Here is a 17,205-nt window from a genome sequence, read left to right on the forward strand (position 1 = left end):
AAAAAATTTTTTTTTTTTTTTTTTTTTTTTTTTTTTTTACAGATAATTTTGAAAGAATAAGGAGGAAAATTGTATCACTGGAATTCATTTGATGAATTCCTCTGAATTATTTAGGAATGCTGTCCAAAATATAAAGGTTTGGCACTTTTCCCTGGATTCAAAAATCAAAAGCATGGGTGGTAAGATAATTAGTATTTTGAAACCCAGAGAGGAAAAAGAGGAAATGGGAAATAAGATTTCACCTAAAGTGAGGGGAGTGGAACCTCAGACTCCCACTGGGAAAAAACCTATGCTTTGCTGAATGCTTTGTGGACAGACACTTCTTTTATTAGATTGAATACATACTATTTTGACCAAGTTAACTTGTCTTTTTAATGTGCACCAGGACACTAATTGCCTTTTGAGAATGACTGTAAAAATAAAAATTAATTTCAAGGCTTTCATTGTGTGTGTGTGATTTTGTCTTGGTATCTAACATGTTGAATACTATCTTCAAATATGTTCTCATAGTTAATATTGTTTATAAACTGTGTAGGTTGTCTTTCTATATTGCATGTTTTCTCCACTTAAAGTCTTTTAGTAGACTTTCATTGTATTCTTCTGCTATGGCTGTAACTAAACCAGGTACTTCCAAAGCAACAAAGTGAATTTTAAGTGGAGAGAAGATCTACACTGAGTACTGAGCAACTAGTTGTGTTCTGCATTTTGTGGTTTCTAAGAACAGTCCTATGCACTTATAGAGTCTAGATTTTCATTTATTTTTGATCATCCTTTTAAAGTTTTGTTTGGAGCATGTTTTAAATGAATAGTTAGGCAGGAATTGTGGTGTATCACTGTAATCTCAGTGCCACTGGAAGTATAGTCAGGAGAATAATAAATTTGGGGCTGACCTTGGCCAATTAGTGAGACCATGACTCAAAACAAAAAGTAGAATGGAGGGTGGGGAATGTGGCTCAGTGGTAAAGCACTGTGCAGCATGTGTTCGTCATGGGTTCAATCCCTGCCTCTACAAAAATATAAATTAAAAATAAAATAAAATGGAATCTGTGGTTGATTGCCCATGGGTGTGAGCACCAGTATTGTCAAATAATAATAGTAATAATAATAATAATAATAATAATAATAATAATAAAGTGGTGGTGGTTCATGTCTGTAATCCCAGCAACTCAAGAGGCTGAGGCAGAAGGATTACAAATTTAAAGCCAGACTGAGCAACTGAGTGTGGCCCTAAGCTACTTAATGAGACCCTCTCTCAAAATAAACAAATAAAAAGCGATGGTGGTACAGCTTAGTGATTAAAAAATCCCTGAGTTCATTCCCTAGCACAATAAAATATAATAAAATAAAAAAAACACATGCAATTCACTAGGGTAGTATATTTACACACACACAAACATATATATAAACATGTATATTAATATATATTAATATTCTCCTATATATATAATATGTCCTGTCATATATACTATATACTATATGTTATACTATATAATATAAATATATTGTATAGAGTCTATTAGTACATTAGAGTATAGTGTACAATATATATAGTATATACACTATATTGTGCTACATGTGTATATTATGGCCTTCTCTGCCTTGGCCTCCATTTAATTCATCCAGCTCTAGGCTTTTCTTGCAGGAATCCAAGGTTGCTGGGCTGTGCTTGTGCTGAAGATCCTTAGGGAGCAGGCCTGGCTCCCCAGTGCCAGGAAATTCTGAGTGTGAAGTGATATCTTGAGCCTGAGGAGGGAGGTTTGTGGAACCAAGGTGACTGGCTGTGGCAGGAATAGAGTTTCTGTTCTGTAGAGACTGTGTGGGAATACCACACAGTCTCTACAGTCTGTTGGCTTCTTGGCAGTGAACCCCTCAGTCCCAAGGCCAGCCAAATTGGGAGAATGTCAGCAGTGGAGACCCTGTGCAGCCATCCTTATCCCCTCAGGGCATACTCAGCTCCAGCCTCAAGTCCTGTCTGGCTGATGTGTGATGGCAGCCCAAGGGCATTGAAGACTGTGGTAATTGACAAGTAAGCTAAACCTTGAAATCACCTCTCCCTGGGCAGTTTTCCTTCAGAAGAGGTGTAGTATATGTATACATACAAATACATATACATGTGTGAGTATACACACACATATACATACACACACACACACACACACACACATATATATATAAAATAGTAGCATGTATATCTAAGTCACTTTATTTATTTATTTATTTACTTACTTACTTATAGGCATGTTTAAACAATAATTTTCATGGATCTATGGGTGCAGTTAAATTCCCTGGAATTTTCAAGGCCCCGTGGTTTTGGTTTTCTTTTTTTTTAATTGTGATGGAATTCAGAAAGAAAGTTTAGAGACAAATGACACAATTTATTATTATTTCATGGTTTACAAGAGATAAACAATTATAATAAAGACACAATTCTTTCTAGTTAAGATTATGAAAACTGTACTAATGTACTACAAATACTTGATGAATTTACTCTCAATCACTTTTTGTAAAAACAAAAAAAAAATAAAGGATTACTATTTTTCACTATATGCAATAGAAAGCATTATTTTAAAAATAAGAAAAATCTATTTGGATTCTTTTTATTATTTAAGCCCATTTCTTTCTAATACTATTAACCCCAAACTATCAGTTATAACCTATTGTATACTTACTGATCTTAGCACATATTATCACATTAAACATATTTATATGAACAGTAAGTGTGTAAAAGAATAATACCTACAAAGTGATTGGGAGAAGATAACAGAGATTTGAGAAATAAACTACAAAAGTCTGATCAATCTAGTTTCGACATGGTCTTCAGATTAATTTACTAGAGAAAAATTTTTTTTTTCTGTAAGTAACAATGAGATAATTGCATAGTCACATGGAAAAAAGTGTTATTACATTCTAAAAGAGATTATATACAATCATTAACTCAAAAGGAATTGCAGAATTGTACATAAAACATAAAAATTCAGAAGTAGAATTAAATCTTTGTAACTTTAGATTTTGCAGTAGTCTTAGATATGCTACAAGAGTATATGCAAGAAAAACATAAGCTTTACTTTTTATTAAATTAAAAACTGTGCAACAAATAACATTATGAGAAAATGGAACAGGCAATTTTAACAAAATTTTATTTATCTTTTAAGAACTTTCAAGCTGTGCATGGTGGCACATGCCAGTAATCCCAGTGCCTCCAGAGGCTGAGGCATGAGGATTGCAAGTTCAAAGCTAGCCTTAGAATTTAGCTAGGCCCTAAGCAACCTACATGATGCTATCTCAAAATAAAACATAAAAAAGGACTGGGGATGTAGCTTAGTAGTTAAGTACCCCTGGGCTCAATCCCTGTACCAAAACAAAAAAGGAACTTTCATGATCCAGTATTTTAGTCCTAACTAGATACGCGTCAGTTTCCCTGTTTGAGAAGTTAATAAGTCCACACCCCAGTGTCTTGTATTTTTAGGGTGTCACACGCCACTGCCACTATGTACCACCCAAAATTACCAGGAAAAGAGTACACACCACGGAGAAAAATGTATACAACTCCCATTTCCCTCCCAAATTATTCAAATTTTGAGTACAAGTTTAGTTGATCTCATACCATTTAACATGTATACATTACCCCCTGTAGCTATAATTTCTTTTTATCCTACCTCTGGGTAAACCACCCCCCAATATAGTTCTATATAGCAGTACTCTATTGTTCAGAGTCATAAGCAACAAATAATTAGGGGTTTTATCTATCCAAATGTTATTGTGTTTTGTCTGATAAATTTTTTAAAATGTCAAAATTCATTTTGAAATCCCTAAAAATGGGATAAAAGAGGAAAAAAAAATAAATGTCAAGGCTATTAAAAATCTATGAAAAATCTATACATTCTTGGTAAGAATGTAAAATGATTCAATCACTATGGATTGCACTTTGGTGTTTTCTCAAAAAAATAAACAAAAATTTAGTAATTAAACCAGCACTCATTCTGTGCCAAAATTAACTGAAAACATTGAGACAATACTTTTTTACACAAATATTTACAACTGAAGTATTTATAAGAACTAAAAGATAAAAATACCTCAATGTCCATCTGTAGATCAATGGATAATCAAAATTTGCTGTGCAGTGGAATATTATTTAGCAACATGTTTCATGAAAGTACTAAGTCACATTGCAATAAAGATGCATCTTGAAAACACTGTGCTAAGGTTAAAAAAAAAAGAGGGAGAACATGCCTCATGTTGTATGGTTCAAATTCAATGTACTGTCTAAAACAAGCAAATGCATAAATCATAAAAAATGATTAGTCATTGCCAGGAGCTGAGGGAAGAATAAATAAGCAAGAACTATGGTTGTTTTCTATGTCAAAAAATTTTTGGAAATACATAGTGGTAATGATTTCACACAGTAAACACACTGAATTCTACTGAATTACACCCTTGAAAATGGTAAAAAGTAAATTTACTTTTTAATAATAAAAAGATACGTTTTACAGGATACATAAAGCCAAGTTAAAGATCTAGCCAACAAAATAGTACAAATAAAAAGTGAAACTGATGAGAAATAAGAAATATAATATCTCATAATGAGAAAATTATATTTACATAAATTTGTTCTGGCTGAAAGTGTTTTCCTCATTGCTTCTTTACTCTTGGATACTTATGTCAGAAAATAGATGTCTATTTAGCTATTAACATTGGAAATTAAATATACATTTCTTTCCTTTCATTTTTTTCTTCTGTTTTGGAAAGGCTGGAACCAAACACAGAACCTTGCTCAAGCAAGGCAAGTGGTCTATCACCGACTCAAATCGCCAGCACATATGTACATTTCTAAATTTTGGTGGTAAAGCATTTGCCTAGTATTCATGAAGCCCTGGGTGAGATCCACAATAGCCAAAACAAGGTTTAATAAATAATGACTTTAACTCACTTCAGAGTATTTTTTCCTCACTCACCTTCACAGCAAGGTCAACACAAGGTGCATGCTATTCCAAGGAATCTAGAAGAGTTAGGCTATTGGTGGTGCCAATAGCCTAACTATTGATGGTTGCTGGTCCCAGCCTCCAGTGTGTGGATCCCCAGTGACTCATGTGAACAATATATGGGGTATTCAAGGGAATGGAGAAGAGTTTAGCTTTTTAGTGGAGAAGTACCGAGAGAGCTGTACTGATATTGATTAAATAAAGTTCTGAATGAAGGGATTAGAAAGTTTATGCTACCGGGTGGAGAAAATTTTTGTTTTTAATCTAAATTGTCCATAGTTGTTATTTTATTATCAAGTGCCTGAGTTTCTGTCAGCACCTCATTGTTAATTCTGTAAAAGTCTTAAGATTTAAAAGCAAAAGATAATTTTGGAGACAATCTTCATAACTTTTTCATTAAAAATATTTCTTAACATCAGTTATTTAGTGTCATAAAATCAAAGAATAATTGTTATAAAATTTTATCAGCATTAGAAATCCTACATGTCAATATTGATAAAATAGTATAAAGGTAAGATGTGGAGTGGCAGAAGACGTTTACAGCAATTATTTTTAGTAAAGTACTCATAGCACTGAATATCTGAGGTAGTATATATTTCTAAGGGAAAAAAAAAAAGATCTCAACAAAGAAAACATGCCAAGAAATTTCAAAAAGGATGAAGTTTTAAAGTGACAAATAACAATATGAAAATTCATCAAAAACCAATAAATTTAGCAATGTTAACATTCAAGCTGCAGAGACTACTGTATACTTACTTGACAATGACAACAAAGGAAAATAAACAAGTAAGTCAATGATAAACAACAGATGAAAGGTTACAAATACGTTAAGAAATTAGAGTTGATAAACACTATTTGTGGTCATATAAACTGATAAAACCACTTAGGAAAATGCTATGTTACTCTTGACTCAGGCATACTCTATGAACCATCCATCTATTCCTAAGTGGAAATTAAAAGTAACAAAAGTTTCTATAAGAATGCTATTAAAAGGCTGCTGCCACGGGTTCTTTCTGTCTCTAAGATTCTGTGTCCTCATAAGCTCTGGCCAGGCCAAACACCATAACAGATGAAATTTTGGAGAAAATGGCTGAGTTGAGCATCAAGGACCTGAAAAAGGAGGTGGACAAGGAGAAAGCCAGAAAGAGTGAAATACAGTGAAGGAAGAGTCGAGAGTTGAGAAAGAACAAGAGAAAACTTCCAGGGGTGATGGAAGAGAAGAGGATAAAGGGCATGAAGAAGATGAGGAGCTAAGAGTTTGACAAATGGCCCACTGAAGAGAGCTGACAAAGAAGAGGATGAGCTGGATTTCAACTTGAAGACAGAAAATAATGTGACAGCATGAGCTATCTGACAATGAGGTGGGAATGTCAGGTCCATCAGGGCCTGGAAGTGAGGGTGGCAACACCCAAAAGGGGAAACCCTTCACTTCTCCCTATTCAGGGAACTGCACCAGAGATTCCACCTTCTTCTATCTCCCTGACCTTATGATTTCCACCTCTCCCTACACAGCCCCTCTATCCTGACTACCATTATTCCACCTTCAAATCTGCTGTAATTGAACTCCTTATTTCCAGGTTGCCCCTCTTGTTTTCTTTTCGCTTCCTCTATACCCCCACCTATTTCCCCAACCATAAACACTGTTTGTCATCATGTAAATTGGTAAAACCACTTAGGAAAATGCTATGTTACTCTTGACTCAGGCATACTCTATGAACCATCCATCTATTCCTAAGTAGAAATGAAAAGTAACTTATCATTGTGTTTACCTTCTTAGTAAGTATACAGCAGTCTCTGCAGCTTGAATGTTAACATTGCTAAATATTATTGGTTTTTGATGAATATTCATATTGTTATGTCACTTTAAAACTTCTTCCTTTTTGAAATTTCTTGGTCTGTTTTCTTTTTTGGGATCTTTTTTTTTCCTCCTAGTTCCCAGTTGCCCTCAACCCTCCCTTTGTTCTCTTCCTCTCTCTACCCACTTACACCCCTAGTTATGTTCTTGCATAGTCTCATCTTCCTGCACCCTTCTGGGGTACAGCATAATGTGGGGGTACAGCTTCACATTCTGCCTGATAACTGCATTTCACTTAGGTATTCCCCTCTGACATCACAAATCAAAACTGAGGTCATACTTAGCACCTGTTAGCATAATTGCAGCCATCTTTTTCCCCACCCCCACTTTATGAATACTGTTTTATTCCCAAGAAAGAGAAAGTAGTAGCCTGAGATTAAAAACCTACCAGCCTGGGGCTGGCGATGTGGCTCAAGCAGTAGCATGCTCGCCTGGCATGCGAGGGGCGCTGGGTTCAATCCTCAGCTGTCGCGACCCCTTGCCTGCAAGGAAGACGCAACTCAGGAATCTTCTTTCAGTAGTTTATTCAGGCCCTTGATATTTCTTCTTCTCTCTCTCGGATGCCCCTCCCAGCCTTAATAAAGCATCTCAAGCCCCAATGCAAAGCAGCCACGTGGAGCTTTCTCATAGGGTGATGAAAAATCATGTGCCAACTCTCCCAAATAAGGAGTTGTTTGTCACAGACCACAGCGGAGCCAGCGCCATCTTGTAATGGCGACCATAGTCTGCAGAAACGGCAGAAGCGGCTCACCACACTCAGCACCATTAAAAATAAAAATAAAGATGTTGTGTCCACCAAAAACTAAAAAAATAAATATTAAAAAAAAAATCTTTCTCTCAATCTCTCTCTCTTTAAAAAAAAAAGTACAGCCTGGACATGTGCTGGTCTCTCCCTTTTTCTCATTAAGTGGCAACTTACCAGCCCCTGAGATAGGGACATATTAGTTTCCCTGTTCTCTCCTTGAGAAGATAAAGGGACATGTTGGTTTCCCTGTTCCCATTCTGAGACATAGAAAAACTTTCTGTCTCTGTTCCCAAGAAATGAACTTGTCTTCCACAAGATCAGGGGATTCTTATTACGTCACTCAAGACTAAACCCACCAGTAGGGCACGGCTATGATTCTAGCCTATAAAAGGAAACACTCAGCGGGAGTTGCTCTGCTGTTCCTCTCCTTGTGCAGAGAAGCCTTGTCAGGCTCCTGACAATAAACTTGCTTCTTATCCCAGGTTTGTGTGTAATCAGTCCTGCACCACTTTTCTTTCAGCACCTAATCCTAGCTGCCAGGTTTTCCCCCAACTTTGGTACATTTGGTAAAGAAAACTGGCACATTTCTCATCTTTTTTAAAAGAAAACTCAACAACACTACATGAAACAAAATTATTTACCAAGTTACTGTTGTGGAAAATATAGAGAGAAAGATGGCATAGAGTGGTTGTTTGGGGAATCATTAATACTCTACATATTTTTAAATGTTTTTTTAGTTGTCAATGGACCTTTATTTTATTTACTTATATATGGTGCTGAGAATTGAACCCAGTGCCTCACACATGCTAGGCAAGTGCTCTACCACTGAGCCACAACCTCAGTTCAATATTCTATATCTTGATGCAGGTAGTAGTTACATTGTGTGTCACCTTACTAAAAATTCATTGATCCACTTAACTTTGATGCTTGTCCTGTTTTGATTTTGCTCAGTAAGATTACATCTATTAAATAAACGGTGTTGAGAAGAAACGGAAGAGGCACTTTAAAAGGGTTTTGGCAAAAACTTTGGGATAAAAGACATGCAATTATATTTATGGAGTGCATATTTGTCAAAATATTTTTAAAAGTTTATAAATATTATTATATATAAATTATATCTTAATAAAAAAATCTGTAAAAAATGGGGTGAATCTAAAGTTGGTGTTAAAAATAAAGAGAATGTTACTTAGGTAATATTATTTAGGTAATAATAATAGGCAAACTAAGAACTCGTTAAATAATTATCAGTCTCAGTAGTTTGAAAGAGACAAATTTTATAAAAGGAGAATAGAGGAAATACAATCCTAAGCAATAGAGAAAAATTAAATATATTGAAAATGAACACACCAGAGTAGCAGTAATTTCAGATTTTGGTGCTTTTAAAAGAAAAATTAAGCCAAGCACAGTGGCACATGCCTGTAATCCCAGCAGCTCAGGAGGCTGAGACAGGAGGATCGAGAGTTCAAAGCCAACCTCAGCAAAAGTGAGGCACTAAACAACTCAGTGAGACTCTGTCTCTAATTAAAATTAAAAATAGGGATAGGGAAGTGTCTTAGCGGTTGAGTTTCCTTGAGTTCAATATCTAGTACCCCCTAATAACAAAGACAAATTAAATAAAAACAGTCTGATAAATTTGATATGTAAAAATCATATATCAATTAAATACCATATAATTCCAATACACATTTGTATATATAGTGATTCTTCAAAGATTAGGATAAATTTTGGGAAATACAACACAAGGTGAATCTGCCATTTTGCAAACCTCCTATACTATTCCAACACCTAGATAGTATAGATTACAACACACCTAAATTGCTTGCCGTAGCCATTTTCTATAGGCAATTTATCAATGACTAAAATATCATTAAGCCACAAATGGCTGCATATAATAAAATTATAGTAATCAGTGTAGACCTCATAATGTGATGAACAAAAAAACAAAAACAGAAAACAGGAATCAAAGGGGGACAATTAAAAAAAAAAAAAAACACTTATCATTTAAAAGACCGTTATAATGTAGACAATGATAAAGAGAGAGGATACACTGTAGGGTAGTATAAATATAACACTATTTTTAAAAATCTACTAGGACAATGTGGTGACTCTGTAAAAAACAAATGTTAGTATACCTTTTCTCATACCATGTAAAAAAATACTTTAAGAGCAAAATTATATAAGGTAAAACAGGATTTGTTAAACTTGGTCCCTTGGACCCTGGTGGAATCTCAAGGCTGGAGAATTGCTGACACTTAGCCCCATCTTTGTAGTGGGTCATACAGTGCTGGCCATCAACAGAATTGATGGGAATGCCAAGTACATAGCCAATGAAAAGAGAGGATGGAGAAGCATCTTCATAAATCTGGTAATTACCTGGCGTCCATTTCATGTGGCAGCCCCATATTACCTCCAATGAGAAGTTTATGCTAGCTTCATGTTTCATTTAAATCAAATTTGTGGTGCTGGTACATCCTAAGCAATATCCAATAGATATTATTCTTAAAAAATGTAGGAGACTTACCCAGACTTTATCCTGAATAATTTATTCTACTCCCTGGAAATGCCTTCGGAATCTTATTACATAAGAGTGCCAGACCAGTCCTTGTACCAGGCCAGTAAGGACCAGAACAGAGCAAAGACACTATGGAGACTCAAGGAAAGACTAAATTGACTGGAGCAACCAGGAATAGTCCAGAAGAGAAAAGCAAGTGAGTATTCATCTGAGCAGACAATACCCTTTTCCAAATCTTGCTGATTACAGAGGTCACAGACTTGCTGTGGCTTATGAGCACTTAAGTGGAAGAGAGTAAGGAGAAGGTATGATACCTGGGGGGTTCGGTGCAAAGCAGAGGCAAGGAGGGATAGAGGAAATCATAACATTAGGTGGGTAGAGGGGCCAAGGAGGGTAGATTGGTTCCTTTCCAGAGGAACAGGAAAAACCTGAATTGCAATCTTGACACTCTCATGGGGGCAGCTTGCCTCTGCCATCTCTTGCCTGCCCCATCAGCATAAATGGTCAGAGTCTTGACTCAAATCCCAGCATTTAAGAGAGTTCCAGCTGCAGCTGTCAGAACACAAGAAAAAAGCAGATCTTCTTCCTTGGTTGTTCTATGCCTAATTATTTACCACTCTCTGGACCTTAACACAAGGCATCTAACTGTTCAGTTGCCCGCCCCCACCCCCCACCTTTCAAACCTGGGTGACTCAGAATTAGAATCAAGTTGCTTAATCCTCACAGAGGGTGGCAGGCCCTGCCAAATGAAATCACTGTGCAACTCCCCAGTGTTAGATGACAGTAACAGAACTCACATTACAGCCTCAGCATGCACCTACACAGTGTGCAAACCGTGCTTAGGTAGCACCCTCAAACCTACTCACTATAAAGAGTATCTCTAAAGGAACATGGAAGTCACAGGCACACACATATCAGGTGAGCAGCCTTCATCTATCCTTTATCCACCCCCATGCACATACACCTAAAACCTACTTATTTGGTTCATGCTGACTGACCATAGCCCTGCTGTGCAGACTCCTCATGCACACCCCATGCTTACACACACTGCACTGCCAAAAAACACTAAATATTTCCTCCTGATTTTGTGTCCACAGTCCAGCACCCTGCCTTTCCAGTGTTTACCCAAATCATTCTTGTTCAGAGAGATCTCGTCCACCAACAACAGCATGATAAAGAAGAAATTTTGAGTACACACTATAGGCCCCAAACATGGCTGAAAAGATCATAATGTGATAATAGCTACAGCTTTGAATTACCATGATAAAAAACAGCAGACTTATCTCTAGGACACAGAGACTCTGACTTGCAGCTATCTTATTGGCCAGATTTCCTGGGTGATTTTTTTTTCTGCTTCTTCTATACCAGGCCTTTTTCATAGCTTCACTGGACAGTCATTAAGTCTGGGGCAGCTCCTAGTGAACCCAGTGTCTTGAGGGAGGCAGAAAACAGGAGATTACTGAGTTCAAATTTGGGGATATCTTGAGGGTGGCACACTTCTGAGCCAAGCCAGCAACCTGTGTTCTCAGAATTTCTGCATTGCTCACCTTTTCCATGTCAACCTACTTATGCAACAATTGATTAAAGACAACCTAATTACTTTTGTCTGCATGGAGTCAGGGTAGCAAGAACATATCTGCCCTTCATGAAGCCCAGTTCCCTCAGTCATGAAACCTGTCCACTCTGTCATGAAAGGTTCATTAAGACTTTATTTGTTGCTAGGCACTAGAGTAGCACTAAAATCTCTCTCTCTTTCAATAAGATATATTCCCAAAAACCTGACTCAAGCCTTCTGGAGCTTACCTCACCCAAAGCTTAGCAGACAATTGGCTGCACTCATGTCCTTATATATTAGACCTACCTTATTCTCAGGGGACACATTACAAGATAAATGCCCTTGAATAGTACTGAAATTTAATATATAGTTATACAGCTATGATAACATTTACTTTACAAATTAGGCATAGTAAGAGATTCAAAACTGTAATACAATAAAATAATTCTAATCCTATAATAAAATTACATAAAATAAAAAAACTCAGAGGTAATAAATACTTAGATATTAAAACAAAATATGAAACATTCGCAAGTTACTATAAGGGAGGGAGTTACAGGGTGGATATGGTGGTGCACACCAGTGGTGCCAGATCCTTAAGAGGCTGAGGAAAGAGGAACTCAAGTTTGAAGTCAATCTGTGAAATTTAGTGAAAACTTTAATATTTAAAAAGGGCTGGGGTTATGGTTCAGTAGTAGAGCACTCACCTAGCACATGCAAGTCCCTGGGTTCGATCCTCGGCACCACATAAAATTAAATTAAAAAAATAAAAGTATTGTGTTCAACTACTATTAAAAAATATTAAAATAAATAAATAAATAAAATTTAAAAGGGATGAGATGTACTTCTAGGTTTAATCCCCCGAACTGCTAAAGGAAAAAAAACGTGAAAGGATGATACAACCCATTCTAAAGGCTGATGTTGAGGGTGAGGCACAATTCACTGATAAAATATCTGTGCAGAACATGCAAGGCAATAGGTTCAAACCCCAACAGCACAACCCAAGGAAAACGTTAAGCGGGATTTATATTGCAGTTACAGAATAGGAAGCTCCTGAATCTCCCTGCATCCACAAATACACTGAAAAAATATCTACTTATATTTCAAGTCCTTTCCAGATAAAGTCATTAATGAAAGATACATGCATCGGACAACTGAGAAATTATAAAATTACTAAGAAACCTGGGGTAACTTAGACATTAATACTACTTAGGAAAATGTACCATAAAACAGGAACAGAATCCCCAACATTTAATGTCACCCTAAGGAGAGTAAGACTGTATGTGTATGTGTGTGTGTGTGTGTGTGTGTGTGTGTGTGTCTGTATCCCCATCTCTAAAGTCTCCTGTTGTTTGCATATTAATTTTTTGTATTACTGAAGAAGACTCAAGATATACACAGATATCAAACCACAGAAAATAGTGGGGGTTTTCTATGGTATTAAATCTATACCTCTTGATTTCTCTATTAGGATTTTTTTCAGAATATTCTTTGAAATGCTACTGATGAACTTTTTTGTATCCTGCATTGTGGATTTAATAAGGGAAATAAAGCAGATTTCTGGCAGTCTGAGTGAAAGTTCAATATTTCAGGTCTCTCCACTATCTTTTGCCTGTAAATAACTCCACTCCTACCAATTACTGCAGGATTTTTTTTCATGTCTCAATTTTCACATCTTCCATTCAAGGAAATACTTCTAAATCCCCAAGCTCTGGGAGCATATGGATATGACTGAGCATAGGAAAATCTCCTGGATGACAAACAAGTGGTTTTACACTGGTGTGCAAGCACTTCCAAGGGCTACAGTCAGTAGTGCAGGAAGGGTTAAAAATAACAGATCACTGTTCCCAAAACTCTTTTATATATCACTCTTCCAGTGGCTACTTGATAGCCTGAAATCTAACAAACTTGAATCAGGGATTGATGCAGCAAAGAACATACACTGCAGCCTGTGTACAACTGTTACAGCAGCCTGTGTACAACTGTTACAATGACTACTGTCAAAAAAACTCAAAGAAAACTAATTGCTTAGTGTCAGGTCAGTGGTGGTGACAAAGCAGCCCCTGCAGGAAAGAAACATCAATCAGGGGCTGAGGGAAACACTGGGATCTCTCGGTTAATGCCTGTCAATCAGCAGGGTCTCCTGACCAATCCTAGATTTCAGCCAGTTCCCCCTGACCAACTCCAGCAGGACAAGAGACTCTAAAACACCTTTTCCTGTCCCAAGAACCTTTCCTTCCTGCCATAAGCCCCAGAAAATTCCAGTCCAGTCGAGTTCCCATGCAGTTTCTACTCAGACCCTTCTCAAATAAAGCCCCGTTCATCGACCTTTTTAAATCTGCCTCCTTTGGTTGCTGCCTACTTTGCCTGATCTCACACTTGGGAGTATATGAATATGGAAAAAAAAGAAACTCTTGTACACTTGGAAAAATATAAATTTAGTACAGTCACTTTAAAAATAGTATAAAGGTTATAACAACAACAAAAAAAAACAATTTACAAAACGAAACAAAACTACCATATAATCCAGTATAAGTAATTTTGGGCCTACATCCAAATAAACTGAAATCAGCAGATCAAAGAAATGGCTGCATTTCCACTTTCAACATAGCACTATTTATGACAGCCCAAATAGGAAGCAAACTGATAGGGGACAGAGAGACTTCTGTAGTGGGAACAAGAGGTTAAGGGAATAATTCTATTAAATTAACCAACTGTGCTAATCCCCACATGCCTTAATGTTTAAAAAAGGAATTTACCTGCAATTCTACCTAGTTAAAGACAACAGTGTAATCACACCCCCTGTCTCCACAGAAAAGCCTTAACTGGGCTTCTCCAGAAATCTTCACCATATATGATTTTGGGACTGTCAGCAAAAGAGTCTCTGCAAAAGAGTTCAATGTAGATAAACTTCCTATTTTTGTGTTGTCCTATCTTACTTGGCCACTGGCCATCAAGAAATCAGCACTCCATAGTTTTTCACAAACATATCCAGTATAGGAGTTTGTAGAAATGTGCAAACAAGGCCTCTGGCCTTGAGCTGGGCTTCACAGAGATGTCTACATTTTTAAGATAAGTTACAAAATGGGCTCCATGGTAACAGCTGGCAGGGGGAGGGTAAAAAGGGAGAAGCCAGCTCTTCCCTTCTCAGGTGTTGTCCTTGAAGGGATAACTTGCCCAAAACAGTGGGGGCGGGGGGAAGCTACTTTTATGTGAACTTCTGCAGACTGTGAACTTCTGAGCTCCTCCCCTTACATGCTGGGTATAAAGTTCTGAAACTACCTGAACTCGGGGTTCAGGGGATACATTTGGCTGCAGCCAAATAAAACTGTTTCCTGCTATTGGTGTCTTGCCTCATTTGTCCCTACAACAACAGGATAGGTTACATTACTCACAAACTAGCTATTATCTGCAGAAGATATGCAGGCCCAAAATGCAGATAAGAAAAACAAGTTACTCTGAAGGGGAAGAGACTTTGGTAACTCCCTCACAGACCAAATCCCTGAACTCAGGGAAAAAGGATTATTTCCCTAATCACAAAATCTGTAAAACCAAATTCCTAATAGAACCAGCCGGCATGGGTCAAAGTAACCTAGACATATTATGCTTACATCTTTTTAAATACCTTTATTTTATTTATTTTTATGTGGTGCTTAGGATCGAACCCAGGGCCTCGCATGTGCTAGGTGAGTGTTTTACCGCTGAGCCACAGCCCCAAACCTATAACTTAGACTTTTTTTTAATATTTATTTTTTAGGTATAGATGGACACAATACAATGCCTTTATTTTTATGTGGTGCTGAGGATGGAACCCAGTCTTGCCTGTGCTAGGTGAGCGCTCTACTGCTGAGCCACAATCCCAGCCCTAACCTAGACTTTTTATGGCAGTAGGAAGTGGAAAATTATTATCTTGCTGCCAGTCAAAATTCAAGAAGTGGGGCTGAGCACAGTGACACACATGCCTGTCATTCCTGAGGTTTGAGAGGCTGAAACAGGAGAATTAAAAGTGCAAAGGCAGCCTCAGAAGCTTAGTGAGGCACTAAACAACGCAGTGAAACCCTGTGTCTAAATAAAACATTTTTTAAAAAGGGTTGGAAATGTGACTCAAGGGTGAAGTGCCCCGGGGTTCAATCGCCAGTAAACACATCAGTAACTCCACCACCCACTACACACACAAAAACAAACAAAAAACAGTCAAGTGGTGGGCCTGGAGGAGACTGAAAAATTCCCTGAGATGCCCAATAAAACTGGAATGCAGAATAAACACACCAAAATCCTCTTTTCTCTGAGAGGACAGTCTCCACTCTTTTCTACCCCTTCTAAAAACGTATGCCTGTAACTTTTAAGTAACATGTCTAAAATCTTTCTGACTCCATTTCAAGAATCAGGATTTAAAGGTGGGCTTCATGCTGCCTAGCTCTCCCAGAAGTCTTCATCCAAAGTCCAGGGTGAGCCAGAAGGTCAGGGGATCCCGGCAGTAAGATAAAAGCCCTGGAGGTATCAATTAACAACTCTTAAAACTCCTCGCAGGGAGGAATCATACCTGAAGCAGGTTACCTTTCGCAACAGGTTGGAGGCGGGTGGGAGTTTCGGGAGCATGACGAAGGAAAAAACGCCGCATTGCATTTCCTTTAATTTCCTATCAGCCCACGCCGTCCCCGATCGGACCCAATTATTTATTATCTATATTAACTGTCTTTTTGCCTCGCTTCTCCCAGAAAGTCCCAGCCCTGCAACAAAAGGAAGAAACTTTTAAACTGCCCCAGAAGACGACTCAGGCCCGCAGGCACTAGAGAATACGGTAAAGAGCGCCCCATTTGTACCTTAGCCGGTCCCGCCAGTTAAAACAGCCTGCCTTGCTTATCCCGCCAGGTAAAACAGCCTGCCTTACTCGTCGCAAGATGCCTGCTGCACACTCACCATTTGCTGGTTTTCAGGATGCCCGCTGTACTCCACAGGGATCTTTCCGCCCTTGAACGGCTGAACAACCTTGGGACTCTTGCGAACAGGAAAGCGAGTCTCCCGGCGAATCCCAAGATGGTGGATTCCAAAAACGGAAGCCCGCCCCCTATTCAATAACAGTGTAGTCATTGGACAGTTCTCACCCAGGCGCTCCTGATTGGATCCTGCTTCAGACTCTGACCCCTGAATCTGAACCTAGGGAGCCTGCAGGTGAGTGACAGTAAAAAGGAATTCAACCCAGAAATGAATGAGGTCAATGACAGGTTGATGACTGCAACATATTTTTCCTTTGAGTTGCTGGGAACTTAGGTTAAAGCTGTTTTAAGGCTGGGTTCCCTTGCAATACTGGGATCTAACACAGCGAGGAGAACACTTGAATTGGATTTTGCATACATGGTCACATCAATTTACGAATTATACATGTGTTTACATTATTCATGAAGAGAATTTCATGAATTCTCATAAGTTAGAAAAGTTAGATAAAATTTCTAAAATTTAATTTGAAATTTTATCTAACTTTTCTACCGTCAGACCTTATGAGAATGCATCTTAAGGTTTGAACTGGGAAACAATTTCCAAAGACAGCAAAGTCCAATA

General features: G+C 37.7%; 1 protein-coding gene across 4 annotated transcripts in view; it reads right to left on the minus strand.

The window, feature by feature from the left end:
- Positions 1-16,785, minus strand: part of LOC107155910 (zinc finger protein 11-like) — an 83,179-nt gene extending 66,394 nt beyond the window's left edge. For all 4 annotated transcript variants that reach the window (XR_007341334.1, XM_048785389.1, XM_048785390.1 and 1 more), the window contains exon 1: positions 16,567-16,785. Coding sequence is in view for 3 of the 4 variants with exons in the window: in XM_048785389.1 (XP_048641346.1) it covers positions 16,567-16,737 (171 nt within the window). In the remaining variant the exon portion in view is untranslated. The remainder of the gene's footprint in view (positions 1-16,566) is intronic.
- Positions 16,786-17,205: the final 420 nt, after the last annotated feature.

Source organism: Marmota marmota, unplaced genomic scaffold (assembly GCF_001458135.2).
Source record: "Marmota marmota marmota unplaced genomic scaffold, marMar, whole genome shotgun sequence".
NCBI classification, from domain to species: domain Eukaryota; kingdom Metazoa; phylum Chordata; class Mammalia; order Rodentia; family Sciuridae; genus Marmota; species Marmota marmota.